Source organism: Chiloscyllium punctatum, chromosome 9 (assembly GCF_047496795.1).
Source record: "Chiloscyllium punctatum isolate Juve2018m chromosome 9, sChiPun1.3, whole genome shotgun sequence".
In the NCBI taxonomy this organism is placed as follows: Eukaryota; Metazoa; Chordata; class Chondrichthyes; order Orectolobiformes; family Hemiscylliidae; genus Chiloscyllium; species Chiloscyllium punctatum.
Window position 1 is genome coordinate 29,285,982 of NC_092747.1, and position 12,344 is coordinate 29,298,325.

The 12,344-nt window shown below is 40.7% G+C and overlaps 1 protein-coding gene across 6 annotated transcripts in view; it reads right to left on the reverse strand.

The window, feature by feature from the left end:
• Nucleotides 1–12,344, reverse strand: part of fgl1b (fibrinogen like 1B) — a 31,305-nt gene that overhangs the window by 16,198 nt on the left and 2,763 nt on the right. Inside the window, exons 1-4 of one of the 6 annotated variants that reach the window (XM_072577148.1) lie at nt 9,567–9,949; nt 5,029–5,253; nt 2,002–2,080; nt 219–426 (exon numbers count right to left, since the gene is read on the reverse strand). In XM_072577148.1, coding sequence (XP_072433249.1) covers nt 219–426; nt 2,002–2,061 — 268 coding nt within the window. In that variant the 5' untranslated portion in view covers nt 2,062–2,080; nt 5,029–5,253; nt 9,567–9,949. Of the gene's footprint in view, nt 1–218; nt 427–2,001; nt 4,361–5,028; nt 8,053–9,566; nt 9,951–12,344 lie in introns of those variants that run through there. The other 5 variants (XM_072577152.1, XM_072577146.1, XM_072577150.1 and 2 more) reach the window with 5 other exon arrangements.

Consider the following 12,344-nt stretch of genomic DNA (forward strand, 5'->3'; position numbering starts at 1 on the left):
AATGAAGGCTCTGAAAATGGTAACTTCACTTACAATTACTTCGTTTCCTACAACTTGTTCAATTCTTTCTATTAAGTTGCTAAAAAGTGACAAACATTCAAATGGGATGATTAATTTACTAAATATCACAAACAGCAAGTATTACAATCAGAGGAAACAGCTAACATTTCAAAGACTGTTTTTATATCAAACATGTTAACTTATATCGACATATTTACCATGGTGATATGCAAACTGGTGTGAAGTAATGTGTGGCAATGTTGTCCCTTGTTCATTCTTTTCTGCTGTTGGGCTTTTCTTTGTCCAGTGCTCGTTATGTTCCCTCAAATGCTTTAGTTGCCATGTTCCAAGCAGGAACTGAGCCTGCAAATGTTGTAACTGCTGTTGAAGCTTGGAGACTTCAAACATACATATCTCATCCTCCTGCTAAAATGAAAAACATAACCCTGAAGCAAATTCCACACACACAGTGCCAAAGCTTGTCTTGTGTTTTCGGAGCCATTGCTGCAGCTGTTACCATATAATGTGTATTCAATGAATGTTGAAATTTTCTCCTGATATTAGGGGGAGAGGTGCAGTTCAAGGTGAACTTGAGTGGGCAGTAGCTGAGTACATAAAGAAAGATTGTAAGTTGGTAGGATCCGATGAAGTGGGTGAAGACTCAAAGGGGGCATTGACACTGGCTTAGGTCGAATAGAATTTTAGAGTACAGAACCAGCTTGGGTAATTCCTTCCAACTTATTGACATAAAATGAAATGGCAAAGGGAAGAAACTCACTGTCCTGCAGAAAATACATGTTCCAGGCCAAATTTCAAAAATCAAACCACAGATCTCAGAGGAAGGGTAGAAACATGATCCCGGTCCATGCCCCAACAAAACATGACCTCAGTATAAAAATAAAAATAAAGCTCAGTGTCAGACTGCAATAGACCAGATGATCTGCTGGCAGAACGGTCACCATGCTCATTGGGAATCTTTTCTACTAGATATAGTGCACAGTTCATGATAATCGAGTGGTGCATCCTCCTTCGAGCATGTGGCTCTATAAATCCACTCCTCCATGGGCCTCTGGAGAAGCAGGAGTAGAAGCTGGAGAAGCACTCTCCCTTCTCTTACGATCAAAACAGCAGCCCACTGAGAGTGCTGTAGACTGAGCTGGCCTCTTCATCCTCAGACTATAGCAACTAGCACAAGATCCTCTCTAGATCTTCATTTTAAAGGGGAAGTTCTTACAAATCAGGACTCCCAAATATCAATGGAAACTGAGCACGAGCTATGGTCTTCAACTCCCTACAAAAGGCATAAAATTAGTGATGATAAGAAGATTCTAATACAATTGTTATATTGCTTCCTGTTAATATTACCCAAATTCACAACTATTGCTAAGATTCCACATAATTCAGAACAGACAATTCAAGCCTCAGTACAAGGCTGAAGTCAGTAACATGGTGGAATACGGCTCACTTGGACTTGTGAGTGAGCTCCAACAGTGCTCAAGAAACTCTACTTTATACACAAAGCAGTCCATTTGATAGGCAGCCCAGTCACCACCTCAAGGACTCACTGTATCCACCACTGGCAGATATGGTTCCAGTTTGTATCACCAAAAGTACTCACTGCGACAACTCCTGGAGTGTGCTTTGACAGAATCTCCACCACCTAGAAGGGCTAAGAAACAAGGTCTGTGGAAACACCAACTTCAGGATCCCCATCTAAGCCACATGATATTCTGATTTGTTGCATGTTTATTCCAGAAACCTGGACTCCCTATAGGTTAGCATTGCAGGAGTCAGTTCACCACATGAATTGCAATGGTTCAAGAAGAAAGCTCATTACTTCAGTGGTAATCAGGAACGCACCTTGCAACGATATGACAGTGATATTTACTTTGAAAAAGGCTTACACACTAATTCATTTCCAACTTCAAATTCCATTCAGAAAAAATAAGAGAATTCAGACATGTTTAGAAAAGATTATATTTTGAATTTGGGCACACATACCAAAGCTCTGTGAGCTGCTAAACTTTGATCCAAGAAAAGTAAAAAGACCAGTAGCATCATGGCTTCCAATGTTTTCTACCTGCAAAAAACAAATTCATCTTAAAAAAAAATTGGTGTCACAAAAGAATCATAGAGTGACTTGCCCTCTATCTAATTTTTCATATTTTCTACATTTGAAGAGACTCAATGGAATAGATTTTCAACTTAAGAATTGAAGGTAAAACTATATTTTTGAGAATTGAAGTAGTATTCTATTTACCTGAATCTCATGAAAATTGGGCAACCTCTGTAATAGATGATTAACCTGAAAGATCAACTTCAGTGAAATAATAAGTCTACATTATTGAGTGGTGTTTTGGTAACAATGTAGAGGGTCAGGGCTTTCCTTTATTGGTCAGAGTATTGAGTACAGGAGTGGGGAGGTCATGTTGCGGCTGTACAGGACATTGGTTAGGCCACTGTTGGAATATTGTGTGCAATTCTGGTCTCCTTCCTAACGGAAAGATGTTGTGAAACTTGAAAGGGTTCAGAAAAGATTTACATGGATGTTGCCAGGGTTGGCGGATTTGAGCTGGAGAGGCTGAACAGGCTGGGGTTGTTTTCCCTGGAGCATCGGAGGCTGAGGGGTGACCTTATAGAGGTTTACAAAATTATGAGGGGCATGGATAGGGTAAATAGGCAAAGTCTTTTCCCTGGGTTGGGGGAGTCCAGAACTAAAGGGCATAGGTTTAGGGTGAGAGGGGAAAGATATAAAAGGGATCTAAGGGGCAACTTTTTCACACAGAGGGTGGTACGTGTATGGAATGAGGTGCCAGAGGATGTGGTGGAGGCTGATACAATTGCAACATTTAAAAGTCATTTGGATGGGTATATGAATAGGAGGGGTTTGAAGGGATGTGGGCCTGGTGTTGGCAGGTGGGATTAGATTGGGTTGGGATAACTGGTCGGCATAGACTAGTTGGACCAAAGGGTCTGTTTCCATGATGTACATCTCTACGACTCTATGACCACATAAACTTCACTCAATGAGTGGAATTTACTGTGCCACTGATGAAACTATGATCTACAAGGCATATTTTGTCCTGCTTTTTGTTTATGAAGAAAGATTGAGACAAAGGTGAGGACCGCTCTGCTCCAAAGCCAATAAAGCAACTGGTTTGTGAGGCCTTGAGGTTATTTTTTACCGTTGGAACAATCGAAGTAGTCTGAATGAATTGGGTCAAACTCCCACAGAACCAGATTTATTTTTAGTGTTAGCATTCAGTAGCAGGTACTGGGGTGTTTAAGCTGAATGTGGAAGTTTTTATTCCTCTCTCTGTTACAGGTAAAAGCTGGGGCTCTCTTCCTGCTGCTAGAATTGCATGTGAGATAGTCTATTTTGCTGAATTTGCCTTTGCCAAGGGTGTGTTTATGGGATATTAGTATATTGGTAGCAGTAATGGTTTATAAATATATATATCACATTGTATTCATTTCGATACTGTCACAATTGAACCAATTCTTTTCTTCCATTTTTATCTTGTCTCTATTTTAACTTTGTTGTATGACTAAAGTGTGTTTTGCTTCAAGCCTGGTAGTTTGACCAATCGACCTTACACTTGCCTTTAAAATAAGACAAAGTTTGGGTCTAGGCTGTCTTCTTAATATATTTTGAGGGAGTTTGGTCTGGTCCATAACAGGCCACTGAGAACCGGAAATGTAACTTTACCAACCAGGAGGTGAAATCCTAGCTCCCTGATGGTGAGTAGAGTTTAAGTGATTTAGTTAGCAGCATTTCAGTGGTAGGTCAGGACTCATGGTGCCCCAATTATAGGAACCACATTTCCATCCACTTGTATCCAAAACTCATTAAATAGCAATTTTTCCAAGTTACTTCCAATCTTAATGATTAAGTCAGTGGTGAATGGAAAACACATAACATCTTATTTAAGACATTTTAAAACAAAATTATCAGTTTTCAGGATGGGGCTTCACTGTCTGGATCAATATTTATTGCCAATTCCTTATTGCTTTGGGGAAGGTGGTGGTGAGCTGATTTATTGAACTGTTATATTCCATGCGTTTAGGCACACTCACACTTCTGGGAGGGAGATCCAAGGATAGTGAAGGAATGGTGATACATTTCCAAGTTAGGGTGGTCTGTGAGTTGGAGAGAGCTTGCAGGTGGTGGTATTTCCATGTACTGGCTGCCTTTCTTTTTCTAGGCGGTAGAGCTCACAGGTTTGGAAGGTGCCATTGAATGAGCCATTATGAGTTGCTGCAGTGCATCTTATGAATGATACACATTGCTGCAACTGTGCATAGATAGTGAAGGGAATGAATACCTATGGTGGCAGACAGGATGTCAATCAGCAGGCTGCTTTGGCCTGAGGGATTGTCAAGTTTCCCCAGTATTGCTGGAACAACACCCATCAAGGCAACTGGAGAATATTTTATCACACTCCTAATTTGTGTGCTGTTGATGGTGGGCAATTATTGGGGAGATAGATGGTGAATCGCTCAACGCAGAATTCCCAATACTTACCCAGCCATTAATACGACTTGTTCAGTTCAGCTTTTTGTCAATTATTGCTTGGAAATGATCATTGTTTGACACTTTTGTGCCTCAGATGTTATTTACCACTGCATGAATTCTTTAGGGGACCATTCTAAGCTTCATCAATGACCATCCCTTCCTCATAAGGTCAGAAGTGGGAATGTTCGTTGAAGATTACACAATGCTTAGCAACATTCACAACTCCTCAGATTCTGAAGCAGCCAGTGTCCAAATGCAGCGAGGCCTGAACAATATCCAGGCTTGGGTTGAAGGTGGCAAGTAACATTTGGACCACACAAATACCAGGCAATGACCAGCAACAGAGAATATAGCCATCATCCCTTGACATTCAATCGTGTTACCATACTGAATGCCCCATAGTCAACATCCTCCGGGTCACCATTCATCAGAAACTGAACTTGACTTACCATATAAATATATTGGCAACAGGAGCAGGTTAGAAGCTAAGAGTATTGCAGCAGATAACTCACCTCTTTACTCCCCAAAACATATCCGTCTGCAAAGCACAAGTCAGGAGTGTAATGGAATATTCCCTGACTTGCCTGGATGGGTGCTGCTCCAGCAACACTCAAGAAGCTTGACACCACCCAGGACAAAGAGCCCACTTGATTGGCATCACGCCACTAATAGCCACTCCCTCTGCCACCAATACGCTGTAGCAGGAATGTGCAAGGTGCACTAGAGTGTCTGTGAAGCTGTTAGATTGTTGGAAAAACTTAATTTATTCAGTTCTATCCTTCAGGTATCCATTATCAAGCAATCACAACAGATGAACAAATCCTGCCTTAGCAGTGTTGACAGGGGTTCAGTGGAAAGTACACCACAGCCTGTTGATAAAGTAAATTTACTTGAATATCTGAGCTGGCAATATTGAAGATGTAATGATTTGACTAGGGAACATATTCTGCTATGAAAAGCCAACAATTAAACAAAGTTAAAAGTGCATCATTTCATTCTCAATTCACATTGACAGAAGTTTCACAACTACTTTATAGCTGGTCTAGTTTAACGTATGGGGTACAAGATGTATCACCATTCAGCTGTTGAACAGGAAACCCAGTGACAACAGAACTCCTAAAGTGTACTGTTTTGTAATAATGGGCAGAATCTTATAGTGGTCTCAGTGAGACGGTGAAATCTGTGGCAGGATCAGATGAGAAGTCTGATTGCAGTGTGTGCCTGGTGACTAGACAGAGTCTGATGATGCTGACTGTGTTCACAACAAGTTGAGTTACCTTCCCCACTTCCCATTCTCAAGAGCTAAATTGCAACTGGAAAATGGCTGTGACAAGCCCAAGATGAGCGGAGTTGATGGGTGGAATCATAAGATCCATTGCTCCTGTACATAAGGATGTTGAAGGGGCAAATGCACAACACATGTGTTTGTAAACATTTCTTTGCACATATGCAGTGCATGCAGAGTGAACATGCTGCTGCATAAAATACAGGGCAAAGGCAGATTGCACCAAACCACTGGTTCCAGATAAACTATCATTGTCATCTCAGCGCTGCAGGAGTTATCAACAATAATTTAAAAAGAAGCAAATGCTGCCCAAAAGCACTCCATCACCTGTGGAGTTTCTGAGGTGCTGTGGGACAGGGATTAACATTGTTGTATAAATGCGATCGGAAGTGGAATAGTTGAGGCGGGTCTGGGATGGGAAAGAGGTCAGAGTGCAGCAGCCACTCCCTTTTTGATGTGATGTGTTCGACACTCAGCTGTTGAGGCACCTTCCCCAAGTTGGTGCAGATACTGCGGCCAGGGCAGTACTGCAGTGTAAACTGGGTTTCCATAGCCTGAGTGGTCTAGATGGGCTCTCAGTTATATACTGGACACAGTGTGCTGCACTATCCTGCACATTTGGTGTGTGGTAGATGCTGAAGGAGTCAAGGAAATGGGAACAGTCATCCAAGGAGAAGGACTGTTTAAGAAGGGCGGTAAAGACAAGCCAGGGAACTATAGACCGGTGAGCCTGACCTCGGTGGTGGGCAAATTGTTGGAAGGAATCCTTAGGGACAGGATGTACATGTATTTGGAAAGGCAAGGACTGGTTCAGGATAGTCAACATGGCTTTGTGCATGGGAAATCATGTCTCACAAACTTGATTGAGTTTTTTGAAGAAGTAACAACGAAGATTAATGAGGTCAGAGCAGCAGATGTGATCTATATGGACTTCAGTAAGGCTTTCGACAAGGTTCCCCATGGGAGACTGATTAGCAAGGTTAGATCTCATGGAATAAAGGGAGAACTAGCCATTTGGATACAGAACTGGCTCAAAGGTAGAAGACAGAGAGTGATGGTGGAGGGTCGTTTTTCAGACTGGAGGCCTGTGACCAGTGGAGTGCCACAAGGATCGATGCTAGGCCCTCTACTTTTTGTCATTTACATAAATGATTTGGATGCGAGCATAAGAGGTACAGTTAGTAAGTTTGCAGATGACACCAATATTAGAGGTGTAGTGGACAGCGAAGAGGGTTACCTTCAGATTACAACATGATCTGGACCAGATGGGCCAATGGGCTGAGAAGTGGCAGATGGAGTTTAATTCAGATAAATGCAAGGTGCTGCATTTTGGGAAAGCAAATCTTAGCAGGACTTATACACTGAATGGTAAGGTCCTAGGGAGTGTTGCTAAACAAAGAGACCTTGGAGTGCAGGTTCATAGCTCCTTGAAAGTGAAGTCGCAGGTAGATAGGATAGTGAAGGGGGCGTTTGGTATGCTTTCCTTTATTGGTCAGAGTACCGAGTACAGGGGTTGGGAGGTCATGTTGCAGCTGTACAGGACATTGGTTAGGCCACTGTTGGAATATTGTGTGCAATTCTGGTCTCCTTCCTATCGGAAAGATTTTGTGAAGTTGAAAGGGTTCAGAAAAGATTTACAAGAATGTTGCCAGGGTTGGAGGATCTGAGCTACAGGGAGAGGCTGAACAGGCTGGGACTGTTTTCCCTGAAGCGTCGGAGGCTGAGGGGTGACCTTATAGAGGTTTACAAAATTATGAGGGGCACGGATAGGATAAATAGGCAAAGTCTTTTCCCTGGGATTGGGGATCCAGAACTAGAAGGCATAGGTTTAGGGTGAGAGGGGAAAGATATAAAAGAGACCTAAGGGGCAACTTTTTCACGCAGAGGGTAGTACGTGTATGGAATGAGGTGCCAGAGGATGTGGTGGAGGCTGGTACAATTGCAACATTTAAGAGGCATTTGGATGGGTATATGAATAGGAAGGGTTTGGAGGGATATGAGCCGGGTGCTGGCAGGTGGGACTAGATTGGGTTGGGATATATTGTCGACATGGACGGGTTGAACCGAAGGGTCTGTTTCCATGCTGTGCATTTCTATGACTCTATGACAATGACATTGAACTGAAGGAAATTTGCTTTGTGAATGACAGAATTTAGCAGCTGCATTGGGTGCTATAAGGCAGACAGGACCTGACTGACACCCTATTCCAGTAGATGTTAGCTGGATGAAGGAGACCATCACGGATTGTCATGGTTAAGATGCTGGATTAGTGGTGCTGGAAGAGCACAGCAGTTCAGGCAGTATCCAAGTAGCTTCGAAATCGACGTTTCGGGCAAAAGCCCTTCATCAGGAATAAAGCTTTATTCCTGATGAAGGGCCTTTGCCCGAAACATCGATTTCGAAGCTACCTGGATGCTGCCTGAACTGCTGTGCTCTTCCAGCACCACTAATCCAGAATCTGGTTTCCAGCATCTGCAGTCATTGTTTTTACCCCCATGGTTAAGATGCTCACGTTTGGTCTGCACTGTGGGACTGAACTGCATCCTGGATGTGTATCCTTTGTGTCCCCTTTATCTGGCTGTCAAAGTAGGATCATATTTGGATTTGTCCGATTGCTTGTTGGAATAGTGCTGGGTGGCGAGGTGGCTCAGTGGTTAGCACTGCTGCCTCACAGCACCAGGGACCTGGGTTCAATTCCAGCCTCGGGTGACTGTGTGGAGTTTGCACATTCTCCCTGTGTCTGCATGAGTTTCCTCCGGGTGCTCCGGTTTCCTCCCACATTCGATGATGTGCAGGTTAAGTGAATTGGCCATGCTGAGTTGCCCATAGTGTCAGGTTCATTAGTCAGGAGTAAGTGTAGGGTAGGTTGCTCTTTGGAGGGTCGGTGTGGACTTGTTGGCCGAAGGGCCTGTATCCATACTGTAGGGATTCTAATCTTGTCTGTATATGATGTTCCCCTACTTGAAAATGACAAGGTGCAGGTCACCTGTGGGCATTGGAGAGACAGTGACTCGAACTCATTGAGGGTGGGTAGAGGAGACATATCTAAGGAGAGGTCTGATGTGTGACATGGTAGTTAAACAGTGACTCAGCTGTGAGAATGGAGTTGCATATGTGAGGAAGAGTTAGTCATGCTAACTAGGTGCTGTGGGCAGCAATTGGCTTTGTGGCAGCTGTGCCATTACATTACTGGTGATGGGTAATGCTAGGCTGCCAACACTTGCCTGGGAGTGCAGCAGGCTTTGAAAGATGGCTTGGGCACAGGGGTTGCTGGCTTTCCGACAACTGTCCATTAAGTGACGAGTTATTCTGGGAACAGTGTGTGGTTAGATGGGGCCAGAATCAGAAGGGAGGAACTCTGTCGGGGTGGACTAGATAGTTAATGTGACTATTTTATTAAGATAAGGTGAAAATTCTTGCTAGGCCTCACAGTTAAAATCCCTCTGAAAGTCTCAGTGCATTTAGAAAATAAAAATAACAAAGATTCAATCTATTATGTTAGTACGAAAGACTTGTTTGGCTTGTCTTTTTGACAGATTCACTATTTAACAGATTTGTTTCTTCATTTAAAATAACTATTGATACCTTAAAAGTCAAATCATAATATTTTGCTATATATATGACACCAAAATGCAAACAAATACTGGAAAAGCAAATGGTAAATTAAGAAAGCACTTAGCATTTTTATACATTTGGCATGACTTCAAACTTAGCCTGATTAATTACATTTGTACAGTGATAAACAAGATGGAGAACAAAACTCACCTGAATTATGGTAATATCTCAAAAGGTATTCTCACAGTGCAGTCTGTGTTCGAAGGTTTACACGAATAAGAATGGCACTAAAAAATTGTTGATATTACTGTGTGTAAGAAACCAGATGGTTTATATCAGGTTCCCTGAGGAAACTATTTCATCACATTGCAGTAATGGAGATCTTCTGCTTATTCTGCCAAAGTGATAAAATTTTCTCCATTTGCAATATTTTGACAAGTGAAAGCACATTTTAATCTCTTGTGAAAATGTCCATGTTCACAGATGTACAACTTTATTAAGATTAGACTTGCACATTTTAAATAGAGAGAGGTGCATAGTAATTTTGGCTTGACACCCATTTAGTCATTTGAAAGGAACGCATGGGCAGTAACAATACGTATTGGAAAATTTGCAATTTCTTCCATGTTATTACATTTCAAAACAGTGTTAAGTGGTCTCAGCAGCTGGGCTAAATGATTATACTTCAGTTCCAAATTGTCAGCTGTAACAGCACATTTTTGACTGGGGTAAGAGCAACCATTAGATACACAATTTGCCGATAGGTGAGAATGAAAATATACTGTACCGTCATCCCTTATGGATCTATTTAAATACCATCTATACAGTGGAAACTGTAATGATTCCAGCTGACGTTATTACTGGATAAAGAACAAAGAGCAGAGGATAACAATGAATGATACAGCGCAGGAACAGGCCTTTTGACCATCCAAGTCTACAATGACACATTTTGCCCTTCCACACTAAAACTGTCTTCACTTAAAGGATCTGTATCTCTCTATTCCTTTCCTATTCATGTATTATTCAGGTTCCTCTTGAATGTTGCTACTGAGTTTGCTTCCACCACCTCCTCTGGCAGCACGTTCCTGGCACTCACCACCCTTTGTGTGAAAAGCTTGCCTTGCACATTTCTCTTAAACTTCCCCCTGCACTTTGAACCTGTGTCCCATAGTAATTGACCCCTCCACCCTGGGAAGAAGCCTCACACTTTCCACTCTATCCATGCTATTCACAACCTTATAAACTTCTATCAGATCTCAGATCAAAATCTGGCTTGATAGATCACATTTTGTTTTGTTTTGGTTTTAACAAGGCAGTCTCTGTCATTGAAACAGTAACATGCAATACTACACATTTTGCCTTAGTAATAAAACAGGCGTTTAGTAATTGAATATAATATATTGTATATTAATATACATAGAATAATATGATCTACTTAGTTACAAAATCAGAAAGTTTAAACACAAAATAAAAGTGTAATTCCAATCATCCCAAAATACTTTTACAAGGTAAAGAAAATCCCTTGCACATTGCCCAAACAGAAAACAATGTAAAACTGAATGAAAAGTCTTTATCTTTCTCTATTATGGATGTTGTCTAAATGCTTTAAAAAAACCTCCCAGTCCAGAAATTTCTAACAAAAACCTTGAGGTACAATTGTTTACCTTGCCAAATCATAAAATCCCAAAGAAAAACAGAAACTCAATTGACTGCCAGTAGTAATACCAGAAACTCTTACTCAAACACCTTGACAGATTACTCTATACTCGAATACCTCAATACTCTTACACTAAAACCTCTGACTGCTTATTCCTAGAATTATCATACACCTGAGTTTAAAAAGACTCAGGTTCAATTCCTGTTCTGGTTTTATCCCAACACTCGTGGTCTAGGGTTATCGCTAATTTCCCATTTCATGTTACTATTTGACTTACTATATTCTCCCTGTCTCAGGAGCACGCAGTGCATCTCAATGCAAGAATTTCACGGAACTCCCTGAAACGATGTAAAACTGAATGAAAAGTCTTTATCTTTCTCTATTATGGATGTTGTCTAAATGCTTTAAAAAAAACCTCCCATTGTTTACCTTGCCAAATCATAAAATCCCAAAGTAAACAGAAACTCAATTGACTGCCAAAGTAGCCTTCAAAAAATGTTTTAAAAGAAATAACCATAGTTTTAGAAATACTTACAAGTTAATTAACAATTTCAGACACATAGAAAATCCATATGTTACTAACTCAAAATGTAAAACCCAATCTTAAGAATAGTATGTATAAATCAGAGTTTATACCACACAATGACCACACTAAATTCTTATGGAAATTGCATAAAATGCAAATTTCCTTGTTTATGTATGCACGCACACAAGTGTTATATATACAAAAATATATATCATGATCACAATTAGATACTAACTTTTCTCTAAGTATGCATCTGGTGGAAACATGATTTTAATTTGAAACTAGGTCATGAAAACATCAACAATATTATTTCTGCCAGTTTGCATTCTCCATTAGAGCCCGGAGATAATGCAAACCATTCCCATGGCCGTGAGCTAATTGAGGTCCTAATAAGGGATTATGATAAAATAAACAATTTTGCCTCATCTTCATCCATTTGATTTCCCAAATGGAGAGTACAGATTGAAATATGCTCCACCATTAGGAATAGAATAGTAACCGAGGTCTGTTAATTAAATTGATCATTGTAGTCTTAACTATTTTAACTTTTTTTTCCTCAAACCCCACTGGCTAACAATCACATAACTTTCCTACATTGTTTAATGAAAAGTATACAAGGACGGATATTACTATACAGATCAGGAATTTGCCAACTGATATTTTGTAATGAATATCAAAAGTTAAAATTTAAAGATAGAAAACATTAAGTTAACTATAGTTACAAATGGAATCTCCAAGTATGAGAAATTCATAATCATTTTTCAAAATAACTTCTCAATTCTGCCAAACAAAACTTTTTTTTAAA